The 14991-nt window shown below is 37.1% G+C and overlaps 1 protein-coding gene across 2 annotated transcripts in view; it reads left to right on the top strand.

Moving 5' to 3' along the window:
- Positions 1-14991, top strand: part of asic2 (acid-sensing (proton-gated) ion channel 2) — a 463522-nt gene that overhangs the window by 419353 nt on the left and 29178 nt on the right. For both annotated transcript variants that reach the window (XM_079828722.1, XM_079828721.1), the window contains exon 3: positions 10166-10293. In XM_079828722.1, coding sequence (XP_079684848.1) covers positions 10166-10293 — 128 coding nt within the window. The remainder of the gene's footprint in view (positions 1-10165; positions 10294-14991) is intronic.

The following is a 14991-nucleotide window of genomic DNA, read 5'->3' on the forward strand; positions in this document are numbered from 1 at the left end:
TTTCGTTCTTTATATCTTGAATTCTGAAGTAGGAGCGCTGTAAGATAACATTTCTTTCAATGAATTGAGAGAATGAGAAAGACTTTGCATGTTTACCATGGTATAAAATGGTTTAATTACCTGGACATCTGGATGCTCTGTTTTTCTCAGATGATGCTTTTGATTCGAAATGCACAGTGCCTTGAAATGTTCCAGCTTTATCAAAAGACCTTTTTTTATGTTTGTCTCCATGTTTCTTTCTTTTATGTAAATTCTTGTTTATGCTTTCTTTTCTTTTTTCTTTAGCCAGGATTTGAGTTTGTTTGTCAGGTTTGTGCACCATTAAAAAAATCTGTAGTGCGTAGGATGCCATTATAATTCAAACAGGTATTTAATTAATAAAGTCAAAATGAAATTTGAAGAAATTCCTATATCTGCAATGATGACACTAGGCATTTATTTTATGCTTTTTATGCATTTAATGTTACATCAAGGAAACATTCAAATAGAGTAATATGTGTCAATGCATATTGAAACAATCAAATAAAGTTATTTGCGTGAGTGCATTTTGCTGATTATTGCCTTTCATTCACTTAAGTTAATGGTGTTTGTGTTCACAGTTAATTCGTTTATCCTTAACGTCGGATTTGACTGAAAATTTTGCAACTTCAGCACACTTTATAGGCACTGATCAACAAACGCAGATATGTTCTTTATGTCTAAAGCTACTATGGAACGAGTAAACCAAACTTATCAACTCCTTGTTTATTTTCCTTATAAACTCCTTGATTTAAAATGTAATCTGCACACGCAAAACCATAGTAAAACATTTTGTTTTTCATGTTTTAATAAAATGAAGGCCTATTTAATAAAACCAGTTCACTTAAGTTAATGGTGTTTGTGGTTACAGTTTAATTTGCAGGTCCTTTACGTCAGATACGACTGCATGACCAATATTGAGTAGCCCACATCTTGGATAAGATTCCTAAAAGTTTCGCACATAAAGCATACATTACAGACATGCATAAACACGGATATGTTACATGTCTAAAGTAGCCTATATAGAAAGGATAAACCAGTCTTATAAACATATACATTTCGCTTAACAACTTAAATATAATCTACATGCACAATAAACTACAGTAAAATGTATTTAAATCTCTCGACAGAAAGGTATTTGCACGTTTTAATAAAATGTTATTAAATAACAGTAGTCATAATAAGCATATTTCCAGTATCCTATGCCTCAGACTTGCGTTGCCAACTCAATCATCAGAATCCTCTGTAATCTGTAACAAATTATTATTATTATTATTATTATTATTATTATTATTATTATTATTATTATTATGTACATTGGCCTCACTCACCGGAAGTGATAGCGCGCTGAACGGGTGTCGGACATAGACCCTTTTGAGGTAAAATTATTATATATATATTAGTGCTGTCAAACGATTAAAATATTTAATCGCGATTAATCGCATTAATGCCATAGTTAACTCACAATTAATCGCACATTTTTATTTATTCTAAATGCCCCATTTCTTTTTGTCCCATTATTTTTTCTTATTTTAATGCTCTTATCAACATAGAAAAGTGGATCGGCTTGCTTTGTTCAAATGTTTGTTTTATTGAAAACAACATTGGCATACTGTAGTGTTCGATTTCACACCAACATTCTCACTTGAAGCAGTCATTCACACTTGGAGCAAATAATCGCTCACACAATGTAACACTGTCCATCAATAAAAGGGTGAAAAAAAATACTTTGTTGCACAAACAGCCCCTTCAACAGCCCTTTCTAAGGGATCAAAACAGGGTGATACAAAATAAAATTACAAAGTGCACATGCAAGGTAAACTAGGACTCCGCCTATAGTGCAGTTAAACCAGGGGTCGCCAACTAGTGAACTCCGGACCGCGAGATGCGTCCATCCGGACCGCGAAGCCTTTTGACGTAATGAAACAGTTAACGTTGCAATGCTCACTGTTACTACGTTCACTTCAGACCCAGACGCGCGGTCAAGCATGCAGTGAAGAAGAGACTGATGGTGCGCTCACACCGGACGCGAATGACGCGACATGCACGCCGCTTAATTCGCGCCGCAGAATGTCTATTTGCGTCTTTGCATTGACTTAAATCACTCGCGCAAAACGCTTCATTCGCGTCCGGTGTGTAGGCTACGCACCATCAGAGCAGAAAGCAGCGCTCAAGACAAGCACTTTTAGTTGAAGACCCCTGAGTTAAACCATGGCTTAATACGTTTCTCATTTCGGCATCTCACGCTTGCCATCCACGTCTACTGTTTTAATGGCCGAAACAAGTGTGGGCAGCCGCAGCGTGCCTGATGTTTTGTTTCCGGTCTAGCTACACCCGGAGTGGTGTTGTAGTTTTTCTAACGTTACTAGTTGTTGCAACAGCATGTGAAAAAACTACAAAGTTTGTTAGACCAAAAAGAACGTTAATCTCGCGATAAAAAAATTTACGCTGTTAAAATAGGTTTGCGTTAACGGCGTTAATAACGCGTTTAACTGACAGCACTAATATATACTGTTCGGTTTCTCGCACAAACCGATCGTTTCATGTCTTAGGACATCAATGTGTTGTCACGAGCTGCAGAGTTTAATATGGATTTGTCTGTGCAGGTTGTTTTTACTCTCATAGATGATGCTAGTAGTCATGTACCATTCACATGCATTATACGACTGATAGACTGCAACGGTTGGAGTTAAAAATCTTCAGTTGTGTTCTACTGAAGAAACAAAGACACCTACATGTAAGCAGATAAACATCACATTTTCATTTTTGGGGGAACTATCCCTTTAAGCAGAAGCTGATTTTCAAAATTGTGAGTGTCAAGCGTCTTTTGGGGCTGAAAAGCTATCTTGCAGTGCTGAAAAGCCTCTCACTCTAATTTCCAGGGCTGCGTTTCCCAAAACCATCGTAAGCTTAAGTTGATCGTAGAACAATGGCCATCAATGGTCTCTATGATCAACTTAGGCTTACGATGGTTTTGGGAAACGCAGCCCAGGTCAAGGTGCTGCATTGTGGTAAATTGATGCGAGATGACGTCACTTCCAAAGGACCAATTAACATGTCTGACCAATTTCATGGAATGTGAAAATGAATCTCATTGGCAGAATAAATACATTTAAATTAAACATTTAAACTGGGCATCAGCACAATTCAATTGGTTTGGTAATAGCAAGGGAAAATAGAGTGAAGTGATCTCCAAAAAATAAGTACTTTTTGACTGTAAATAAAATTTGTAAGGAGTAAAAAGTACTTTTTTTTAAAAAAAAAATGTAATTAAGTAAAAGTAAAAGTATTGATTTTTAATTGTACTCAAGTAAAGTAAAAATCCCCAAAAATAATACTTAAGTACAGTAATCAAGTAAAATTACTCAAGTACTTTACACCTCTGGTAGGCCAGTGCCCCTGTGTCGACAAGCTTGCCCCCCCCTCTGGCCCCCCTATATTTGGAATCATATCGCACCAAACAATTTTCTGAAACTGTTATCAATGTGCAGTTTTTGCTGTGGCGGTATGTGTTGAAAAGAGTACTTTATTGTGTCATAACCAATAACCAATGCAGAGAAGCAATGAGGAGGCTTCGCGCTGTGGCGCTCAAGTGATGTTTGTTTATGAATGATTCGTCACTCAGTCTAGTTGTAAAACGCGGGCTATAGCGGAAGTCATTATAATGCAGCCAAAGATAAATTAAGACCAACGCAATGAAAGAACCGTTCATGTGCGACTATGACAGAGACGTGTTTCACCACAGAGATAGATAGGCATACCCGAGAAAAGATAAAAAAAATTATATAATTTCAGTCTTGTTCACATAGAGAGAAATAATATTATTTTATCCAATTGCCCAGTGTTGCTTAGAGTATGTTTGTTTGTATGCCAATGCTAACTTTGTGAAGAGTCCGGTAACAGAGAGCAGGTAGGCTACAAAACATGTAAAATAAATGGTTTAGTTTTACTTTTATAAATTGAGCATGATCATATTACAGATACATTACTTTTCAAATAAATAAATGAACTTGAAATGATTTTACTTCACATGTAGAGACTGCAGAGTGATACAGTACATGGCCAAATAAAAAAGACTTATAATCCGGAAAATAAGTTGAAGGGTTAGTTCCCCCAAAAAGAAAAGAAAAACACCTAATGTAACCCACCCTCATGTTGTTCCAAAAACCTGTATTAGTTAGATGTCGTGGACAAGGACCCGAGTCCTTGTTGCTTTCACATTCACATGGATCTCAGCACAGCTCGAGCGCAATTTGCGCAACCGAACTCAGACCACCTCCTTCAGGCAGTCTCGAATTCTGTTCCCCTGAGCTCAGCTCACCCGGGTCCGCATGACAGCTTTCACATTACCAATTATTCGAACTAATCTGCCAGTGTGAAAACGCCCTCACATTTACATCATGATATAGACTACAGTATTAGCAATATAACATGAGTTATGCTTTTCTACCCAGAATAGCATGAGTGCAAATGCGATACTGATCTTATACAACAGTATAATAAAATAAATAAGTTAATATCGTGTTGACATTTCTGTAAGGGATTTTACATTTCTTATGTTAACATAAGAAAGTCATATTTGGAAAAACATTGGGGTGAGTAAATGGTGATAGAATTAAAATTTTTAGGTAAACTACCTATTTAACTACTGATTAAGATAAATGTTAACGTTTGCCCCCTAAAAGCACAAGTGGCCCCTGCCTGGCCCCCATAGTTACCGTGGTCTAGAACTGCCACTGAGTTAAAGAGATCATGAGTTGAGAAATCAACTTTCCCTTGAGCTTTTGATATATAAAAGGTCTTGGTAATATAAGAATATCCTGTAAGTTTCAGAGCTGAAAACTTCCTTGTTAGTCAAAGAAAAGCTTTTATTGACAGATGGCTCAGCAAACGCTGGATCTGGGATTGTGCCTCACTGTGACGTCAGAGTGTGTTGAAAAAGAAAAAGACAAAAGCCGAATTCTCTAGCCCCACCCACCGATTTGTGCATGGCATGTTATAGATAAATAACATAGGCCTACGTTAAAGTTCAGTGCATTCATCTTCAAGTTCCAAAGTTAACATCCTGTGGGACTAAATTCAATCAATTCAAATTCAAACTCATGAACTGAAAAGGAACCCATTCAAAATTCTGAACTTTACTCAACCCTGATGTGTGTGTGTGTGTGTGTGTGTGTGTGTGTGTGTGTGTGTGTGTGTGTGTGTGTGTGTGTGTGTGTGTGTGTGTGTGTGTGTGTGTGTGTGTGTGTGTGTGTGTGTGTGTGTGTGTGTGTGTGTGTGTGTGTGTGTGTGTGTGTGTGTGTGTGTGTGTGTGTGTGTGTGTGTGTGTGTGTGTGTGTGTGTGTGTGTGTGTGTGTGTGTGTGTGTGTGTGTGTGTGTGTGTGTGTGTGATATATAGTTGGTCTTACGAACAGAGTTTAGGAGGAGACCACTAAATCTTTCTTCACACTCTCTTTCTGTCCTTCATGCCTACACTCTAAACTCGGCTCCTGATCAAAGCTGGATATTTATGCATTCTGCTCAGCATGTGTTGTTTTTCCACTTTGTAGCTGTGGAAACGCCGGCAGGTTTTGGCGGGTGATCACTAAGTCTGGAATCAACAGCCTCAATCTGTAAATCTGTAAAGATATTACATTTCACATGGCAAATATTTGATTGATTTCTTTCCGTTTCAAAACTTTAATTAAACCAGCTTTCTTAATTATTGAGCTGAGGAGCCCAAACTGGAGTCAATAGTCATTTTAAACCAACAGTTGTTTGGTCATGTGCAAATATATTTATCGATGCAATATAGCAGCAGGGAACAAACTGATAATACTTCATGTGTCTTGTTATAAGAGGCAAAGGAAAAATCAGAAGAGTCTACACAAATTAAAAAAATAAAGCTGGTGTGTAATAGATTGCTCAATGCGAGGACGAAGATGAGTCTCTTCAAAAAGGTGTTATTGACTTTGCTTTTCACTCTCTCTCTCCACCTCATTTTCCATCACCCCCACCCCTCCCCCACATAATGACCGGTCTTTCATCTGTAATATCTAAAGTGTCAGGTGGAAGAGAAAAGATGCAAAGAGATAGACTTCAAAAGCGATAGCATGGTTTTGAGTTCTTCTCATCTGTCTGCTAAAGGCATATGTCTGAAGATCTTTGGTTTATCTCACTGATTTATGTTTACACACACGCACAAATACAAAAAAAAATAAAAATAAATTTGGTATTGTGAATACATTTATTCTTGAGTATTCAATTAAATGATTATCTGACTCAAAAATGAGTCAGCGGGCTGTTAACCACTGTGACAGAATCATTGAGCCAGGAGGTGTGCTCGCATGCGCATCTATGAAATAAAATAGCCAATATGCATTTCAAGAGTATTTATGAGGAATAGGGAACTATTCACTGATTATAGGGAGCAGCAATTGCATGGGTTGTTTCAGTTTTGGGGAGGTCAGCCCACTTCCAATAATCTCAAGGGTTTTTTTCTTTCTTTTCTTTTTACTGTGAAAGGTTTGTAGTTCAAACATTGACTTTTTTTATAACCAAAAGAAAAGTGCAACATTCTGTCAGGTTATGTATATCACTAATGGGACACATTTGGTTGTATTTTATTTTGTGACTTCACTGCAATAGAGAACTGGCTGTGGATGAGCAATAGGAAAGTGGAACAGAGCGCTTCTGTCACACCTGAACTACGGCCCAATAATTGGTGACCTGATTTACAAACCAGAGGACTTCGCACTTCTCTGTCAAGTTATATAACAAGACTTATATATTTCCCTCAGCATCCCTTTCTAAGTCAGTAAAAGAGGTTTACTGTAAATCCACAGCACAGCACAAATCTAAGCTAAACTACACTCTTAATAATAAAGGTTCCAAAAGGGAGTTTTCGAAGTGATGGCGTAGAAAAAAAAAATTTTTGGTTCCCCAAAAAAACTTTCAGTGAAGAGTTCACAGTGAACTTTCTTAGTATGAAGAATATTTTAATAATTAAAATAACCTTTTTCCACTATAAATAACCTTTTGTACAAGGGCTCAGTAAAATGATTTAACTTTACATTCATCAAAGAATCCTGAATGTTTTCACAAAGATATTAAAGGGTTAGTTCACCCGAAAATGAAAATTAGCCCATGATTTACTCACCCTCAAGTCATCCTAGGTGTATATGACATTCCTCTTTCAGACAAATACAATCGGAGTTATATTAAAAAAGTCCTGGCTCTTCCCAGCTTTATAATGGCAGTGACTTGTTTCGTTTTTTAAAATCCATAAAAGTGCATCTATCCATCATAAAACTGCTCCACACGGCTCCGAGGGGTTAACAAAGTCCTTCTGAAGAAAAATATCCATATTTAAAAATGTATAGACTAAAATAACTAACTTCCGGTGGAAAGCCGTACGCAATTCAATTTACGGCAAAAGAGTATCCCCTGACGCGATGTATAGAAGCATCGCACACTTTGACGCCTCTCACGGATAGGGCTGGGCAACAAACTCAACAACAATTCACTGCCATTTTAATGCTTGGATTAGCCAGGACTTTTTTAATATAACTCCGATTTTATTCATCTGAATGAAGAATGTCATATACACCTAGGATGACTTGAGGGTGAGTAAATTATGGGCTAATTTTCAGTTGTGGGTGAACTAACCCTTTAATCAGCACAACTTTTCAACATTGATAATAATAATAAGAAATGTTTATTCTATTCCTCATATTAGAATGATTTTTGAAGGATTATGTGACACTGAAGACTGGAGTAATGATGCTTTGACATCACAGGATATATTAAATATATTAAAATTGAATACTACTTAAATTTACTAATATTTCACAATATTTACAAATGCAGCCTTGATGAGTTTAAAAATCCATTAAAAATCTTACAGACCCCAAACCTTTGAACGGTAGTGTATGAATCAGCCAGTAAAAAAAGTGAGTAAAGTCATTAAAATATGTACAGTACAGATGTGTAATTCTCAAGTGCAGAATTCCAGGACATTATCCCCTGATGCACACATGGGGACTCTAAATTGAGGTCCCCATGAGGAAACACACTTATAAATCGTACACAACCAGGTTTTTTTTTGAAAATGTAAAAATGCAGAAAGTTTTGTGTGATGGTAGGTCCCCACAAAGATAGCAAACCAGACGTGTGTGTGTGTGTGTATTAGACTCAACATAAAAGGAAACACGCATACAACACATACACATCTAAACAGCACTGCAATTACGATGCCCTTTTTATGCAATAATAATTACAAACTACGTATTTGTTCACTGCTTGCATTAAATGCCAACAGTACGTTTTGAGTTTCACGTCTAGACTGCCATTTTTCACCCCGTCTACAACAGCAGCCAGCTACAGAGCATCGAGTTCCTGTCCTTTTTCCTGTTTGTGTTTCTCTCTTTATTTTGTTTCTCTATACTCAAAGGCTTTAATTTGGAGTGACAGATTTTTATCTGGAGCAAACAATAAATTAGCATCACAATTCTTTCAACATACAAATAAGAAATTATTCACCAACCTGACAACAAACATTCACATCTCATCATTAACCTGCAGAGACACACATGACACATTCTTTCTTACATCCCACACACCCACACACACACATCTCATTACTGAGATACTGATACTGATACAATAGTGTTGTCATTTGATTGTTTTTTTTGTAGTATTTCATCGCACTCTTCCTTTCTGTGCTGGAAGGGTCTTTCTTTCATCACATTTAGGGACACAAGAACACAACTGAGCTAAAAATAATATCTTATGTCATGGCACAGCCACCACAGGCAGTGTTTCCTGCACTGTGTCAGACAATTTATAGCTTTCCTTCCACAAATGGAACATCATAAATCATTTATTTAAAATGAACCAGTTTTCGAGTCCCATTTCCTATTTTGCTATTTTTTTTATTGTTTGTTGTTTTTGCCATTTTCATAAATACAGTTGTTGGTAGATGACCAAAAATGATTGGAAGACAGACAGGGGAAAAAAATCAAGAAATGTTGCAAGCTGGATTCAAACACATCACCCACATACGCACTGCGGCTCAATGTGTGAGCAACAATGTCACGACTCCATCTATCTATCTTTCTTTCTTTCTTTCTTTCTTTCTTTCTTTCTTTCTTTCTTTCTTTCTTTCTTTCTTTCTTTTTTTCTATGCAGAATACTTTACAATTAACTTGTGTCCTCTTGTCTCCCTAAAATGTTTTGAGCTTTTAACTGTCTTCTGGAAACTAATACCCATCAGATTTGGCAAGCTACACTTTGGTATGTTTGATATGGGAGGCATAAACACACACTGCTGAAAGTATTGACTGGTCCCAGTGTGTGTGAGGCTGCTTGCAGCTGCTGTCATGGTGTGTTTCCATCAGTGCTTTGGCCTCTGGAGTGTGAGTGGAAGGTGGGGGGTCTTTATGGCTGTGCTCTCCTGTTATAGATGGCTGTTAAGATGCCTGCGAGCCTGCGGGGGTCCTGATGACTGAATGAGGCCTCTCTCCTCACCAGGCCTTTGAGAACGGATGAGGCGGGTGGGGGGAAAATGAACACATCTCACACAACCAATATTACAGACTAGCGGGGCACGGCTAATCAAACAAAATGACAGTGAATGTGTTAAATGTGTCCTGTGAGTCGTGGCAATGCATTTGAAAGAAAGAAAAGCAGAAGAAGGTTATGAAATAGGTCTGTTCTGCATAAAAAGCACTTATCATGCATAGCCTAGGCCTAAATAAATGGTGTGTTTCGTTTCAAATAATTTTGAGGATGGACTACTTGTTTTTTACTCAAAGTTCTTCCTGCATGTACTCTTTTAGACGAGGCCCTTCTTTAGAGAGTAATGAATGCCTGTAGAAGTGACATTGTCTGTAAAACCCTGGTATGGATATTTGTTTGTGTATTATGCAAATTATTAACAGTACGCATGCAGTAGTTCATTTAGAATAATCTGTATTCATCTGCATTACAAAAAGGGTACAAAGAAATTTGGATGCGCCAAACTTTCTGTTAAAACGGTGGAAATAAAACCAGCTGAATCAGGTGGTCTAGGTGACTTTTTAAAGCCTTAAAGATGTCTTCATTCAACACTACTTTTGATTAACTCTGTTGAAGCACAACTAATCTTCCCTCTCTTTCTCTATGTTAGAAGAGACAGCATTTGAGGCAGGAGTGAGGGTGCAGATCCACAGTCAGGCGGAGCCGCCCTTTGTACATGAGCTGGGCTTTGGAGTCGCCCCAGGCTTTCAGACCTTCGTGGCTACCCAGGAGCAGAGAGTAAGTGAGCTTTGACCCTACCTCTGACCTGCTTGATTTCATCTCTCATTGCCACCACTAGGTATTTGTCCTCCTCATAAATATTTTGGTCTCTCAGGTTTCCTTTATACCTGGTATTAACATCCATAGGGTTATACAATCACAAGAGCTCAGTGTTACAGCCATGTTCAAACCACATTCTTTCACATTTTGCATCTTATTGGTAGTGTAAATGCTAATGAGACACAACAGCAAAGGACCACTGACTCACCAAAGCAAGTTCATCCAGGCTAAGAAATGAGAGCATTTGTTCTATTTCATGTGCAATGTTTATATTTCGTCAACTTCCTCAGGGTGCTCGATCTTAAGAGACCATTAAATTGTTTGTGTGTCTGTCTGTGTGTGGTTATGTGCGTGTGTGAGGTGAAACTCTGCGCATACCAATAATTTTGTGAAGCCCTTTTAACTTAGATATTGACTACTCACTATGACATCTACATCACTTCTTTTTAGTTATTCTATTTGGGTTTTTTGCTCTCCACTTTGTTTCACTTTGTCTTTGTTGTGCTGATATACTGTGTAGCTTTAATATATCTGTGACCTTGCTGCCAGTTTGACTACCATTTGTTTGCAATCCCTCTCATTGAGTTGGAGTCTCACCACAGTGCCTAGCATTTGCCTAGCAATTATGGCTTTGTGATAAAAACAAATATGATTTAATTGTTGGTTCGAAGGTTCATTTAGTAGTTTACTGCTAATTCAAAAGGTTTTACACATTAAGAAATATGATGTTGATTCAGTCATCTGAATGGCATGCAATAGTGTTCTATAATAAGTGTTTTAATAATGTATGATGCAGGTCAACTCCTTCAGTGTAAACGTCAGAGAGAATCATCATGTCCGCTGGCTGTCACCTCTGTAGATACACTACAGCATATAGTTTGGTGATGCAGAGAGGGTAAATTAGACAAAACAATAGTTTTCAAAGTTGTAAATAAAAGATTATTAGAGTACATTTTACAAAAGTCTTCCTACTTTTAATTCAATGTGTGCCATTTCTTAATTGTGAAATCTACTAGCAATTTCTGAGCGAAAATTCAAAATAAATCCAACCAAATCCTACACCAAATTTTTTTCAATGTGTACGTACAGACACTTGTTATTGTGCTTTACCAACAGAGACAATTGTTGAATGTATAGCATGAATGTAAAAGCTTTGAAGCCAGAAGACAAAAAGATTGACAAAAATGTCAGAGAAATACAGAGTAATCTACTGACTCCCAAGTTGCTTCTGATTTATTGTACAGGTGAGGGAATTAATTGTGTTCTTCTAATATCGGTGAAATTTACATAAAACGATCATGCTGATCCACGTCAATAGATGGCAGCATATTTCAGGTTACTACAAGTTTATTAGGCATTTCTGCTGATTGTGCTTATGGACAAGATGACCAGACATTACCGTTTTTGGTGTTTTGTCCCCGACTGGAACTGTCCTCGGAAATGTCCCATTTTACAGCTCGTTCAAAACAACCCACAAAAACAACCCAGACCAACATACAGCAGCCTACTGGTTATAGGGACAATTGTGTAGTTATAAAATTATAAAATGTTAAAATATTTGTTAAATAGTTTTATTTATCATATCATATTTATGTTGTTTTATTTTTGTAATGTGTTTTTGTAAAGTCATAATTTTGTTATAATATTGTTTTGAACTGCTTGCTATTTGGTTACTATTAACTGTTATCATTGTTAGTTTTTTCGTTTAGTTTTTTGCGTGTGCGGTGAATTTCCATTTCTCCGGTTTCCATTTCAGAAATCTGGTCACCTTATTATGGTTGATTACTGGTTTTGTTTAATTATGCTAATTGTTATGTTTAGATGGCTGTTAAACTGAAATACAGGCTAATGACAGTGCGCTAATAACCTCAGTCCTCTATAGTTGTGGTGTGTAATTAGGTTTATGAACATTAGGAGTGTTTGGCAAGCATTTGCTGCTGTGCGTTTTATTCAGCTATTGATAGCTCTTAGCGGCACAATAGTATATTGAGTTCCCTGGCACAAATCCACTTTAATAATGATATTAACAACCTTGTTGATATTTTTGTTTTGAGTCGATTGCATCTCTGGTCATGGCAGACAGGAAACACTGTAATATGGTGTGATGGATGGATGGATGAATGGATGGATGAATGAATGAATGGCTTTATTTTAAGCATGTAAATTTTTTTTATAATTTTTAAAAAATAATCACTAAAAGCTGTCACTCATTCAATGAACGCGATCTCACAAAGTTCCGTTATATTAATCAGTGAAGCTGACGGCACAATGAATCTTATTTACATGTCTACACTTTATTAGAGAGGATTAGCGTGTGTGCAGGACAACAACTCGAGCGTTGAGTGGATTCTAACTTCAACACCTGTGATTGGCCATTGCGTTTTTAGAAATCAATAAAATGTCTGTGATTGGCTACATTACTCACTGAAGGGGAAACACGTTGGAAATTTAATCATTTGACGAGTGCAAATACAGAAACGCACTGGCCTTTTGCCAAATCTTTTTCGCTAATAAGATGCTATTATTAAAATTTCTTACAGTGGATTATTACAGATCTTAGATCTGCAGTGTTGGGCAGCTTTTCCCTCTAAAAGCAGTAAATCCCGAGTGCCAGTGCACAGCCTGGTCAGTGGTTTGAGTGCGAAAATGACACGCTATTATCAAGTTCATCTCCCTCGGTCCGGAGGGGGGCCCTGGGATGTCCATGGGGTCCGTGGCCAAGCCTCCCATGACCCCCAGGCGTCGGGCCTTGTTTTGTGTGTTTTTCGCGGCATTCACGCTGTAAACCAATGCTGCCTCTCAGTCGTTTTGCCACTCAATGTGGCATAACCGCAGTCATTCCAGGTGAAGGCGACGTCATGTGCATACCCTCTATAGTCGTTAATAATCATCCAGTTGGCCGATCATCTAATCCTCTGTTTATCTCCACACACCAAAAAATACAAAAATAACATACATATGCTTATATCCACCATAAATAATAAATTGTGTAAAAAAATAAATATATAAATAAACTATGAGAACACCTAGTCAAAGACCTTCTTCCTCCCTGTACCTTGTGAAAACCATGTTTATACCGCTTTTTGAACTTTGCTGCCGTACCATGGGTGCAGCAGGTGCAATGATATTACGTATAGCTTCTATCAACATAACCAACGTGACAACCTGCTTGCACAGAGAGCGTGCTGGGGACTATTTTCTGGCGCTGCGTAATATCATTGTGCCGCTGCACTCATGGTACGGCAGCAAAGTTCCTTTGAGAGTATAGTTCCTAGCCATATCGGGCTAGAAAATCACAACTTTTCATATTCCATCGGTCTTACAGTGTAACTACAGAAGAGTCAAGTTTTAAATAGGCAAGATATTGAAACTCTTTGGTCATTTTTTGAGCGAGATGCTATAATGGTCTAATCAGATTCAATAATCTATGCTAAGCTATGCTAAAGGTGCTACCGGAGGTGAATGGATTCGAAAACGGTAAAACTCAACTGTTTAACACTAGGGGAGTTAGAAAAAGAGCCTATTTTCAAAAAATAGTGGAGTGTTCCTTTAATCTATTCACTCCACATATAGAAATCCAAAAACTTGTTAATGTTGTACAGACACAGAAATGTTTAAAGTTGCACTCACCCCTAAAATTATACCTTCCTTCTCTATTAAAAAACAATATTTGAATATTGCCTGGAAGTCGGTTGTTTTTGCTCTATACATTATTTTTGCTGTCTGAACATGAACCAGATCAGATGTGCAGTTTTTTATTGTTTTTCTTTGTACATTGACAATAATGCAATCTGCCCTTTTCTCACAGGTTAAAAGTTTGGGTGTTAGCACACTATCATTTGAAACTCACATTAATAATATCACGCAGACTGCATACTTCCACTTGCGTAATATTAATTCCTTTCCATTAAGTTTTCGTTCCAATCTTCAGATGACAATGGATCTGGAATTTCTTCTGCCAATTTTGGTCCAACAAATGTTAAAGCTATAACCACATCACCCATATTGTCCTTTATAGGATGTTGTGGATGATACATATGCAGCTGGTGTTTCTATCAGAGATTTTGCAGCCTTCGCCCTCCCTGCTTTTATCTGAGAGTATAAGGGTGGTGTTCACTTATCTGCTGTAGTGTCCAGGTTAGGGAGGGTATCAACATCTCTCCTTTGGGCTGTTTTTATCTGTCAGGGCCTCATGCTCTCTTACCTTGTGCTATCTCTCTCTCTCTCTCTCTCTCTCTCTCTCTCTCTCTCTCTCTCTTATTACACAGTCTATTTGCATCTGTATTTTTAAAGGCCATTTTCTTAAAAAATGAGGAGCCAGAAATCAGTAGCACTTAAATACACCAAACTTTTGAGTTTTATTCCCATCTATATTCTGAGCAGTTTGCTTATATTACATTTTCCTGATTTATGACATTTTTTTCAGCTGTTGACAGTTTCTGATTTATGAAGTGATAAAAAGAGATATCCAAAATTCCCTCTGTAAAAAACTTTAACTCTAATATGTCAACAACATCAAACAAGAATTTTGAACTTGGCTTTATTCAATGTTTATATTTCTGTTATATATATATATATATATATATATATATATATATATATATATATATATATATATATATATATATATATATATATATATATATATATAGTATG

This window comes from Gobio gobio, assembly GCF_949357685.1.
Source record: "Gobio gobio genome assembly, chromosome: 1".
Classification (NCBI taxonomy): Eukaryota; Metazoa; Chordata; class Actinopteri; order Cypriniformes; family Gobionidae; genus Gobio; species Gobio gobio.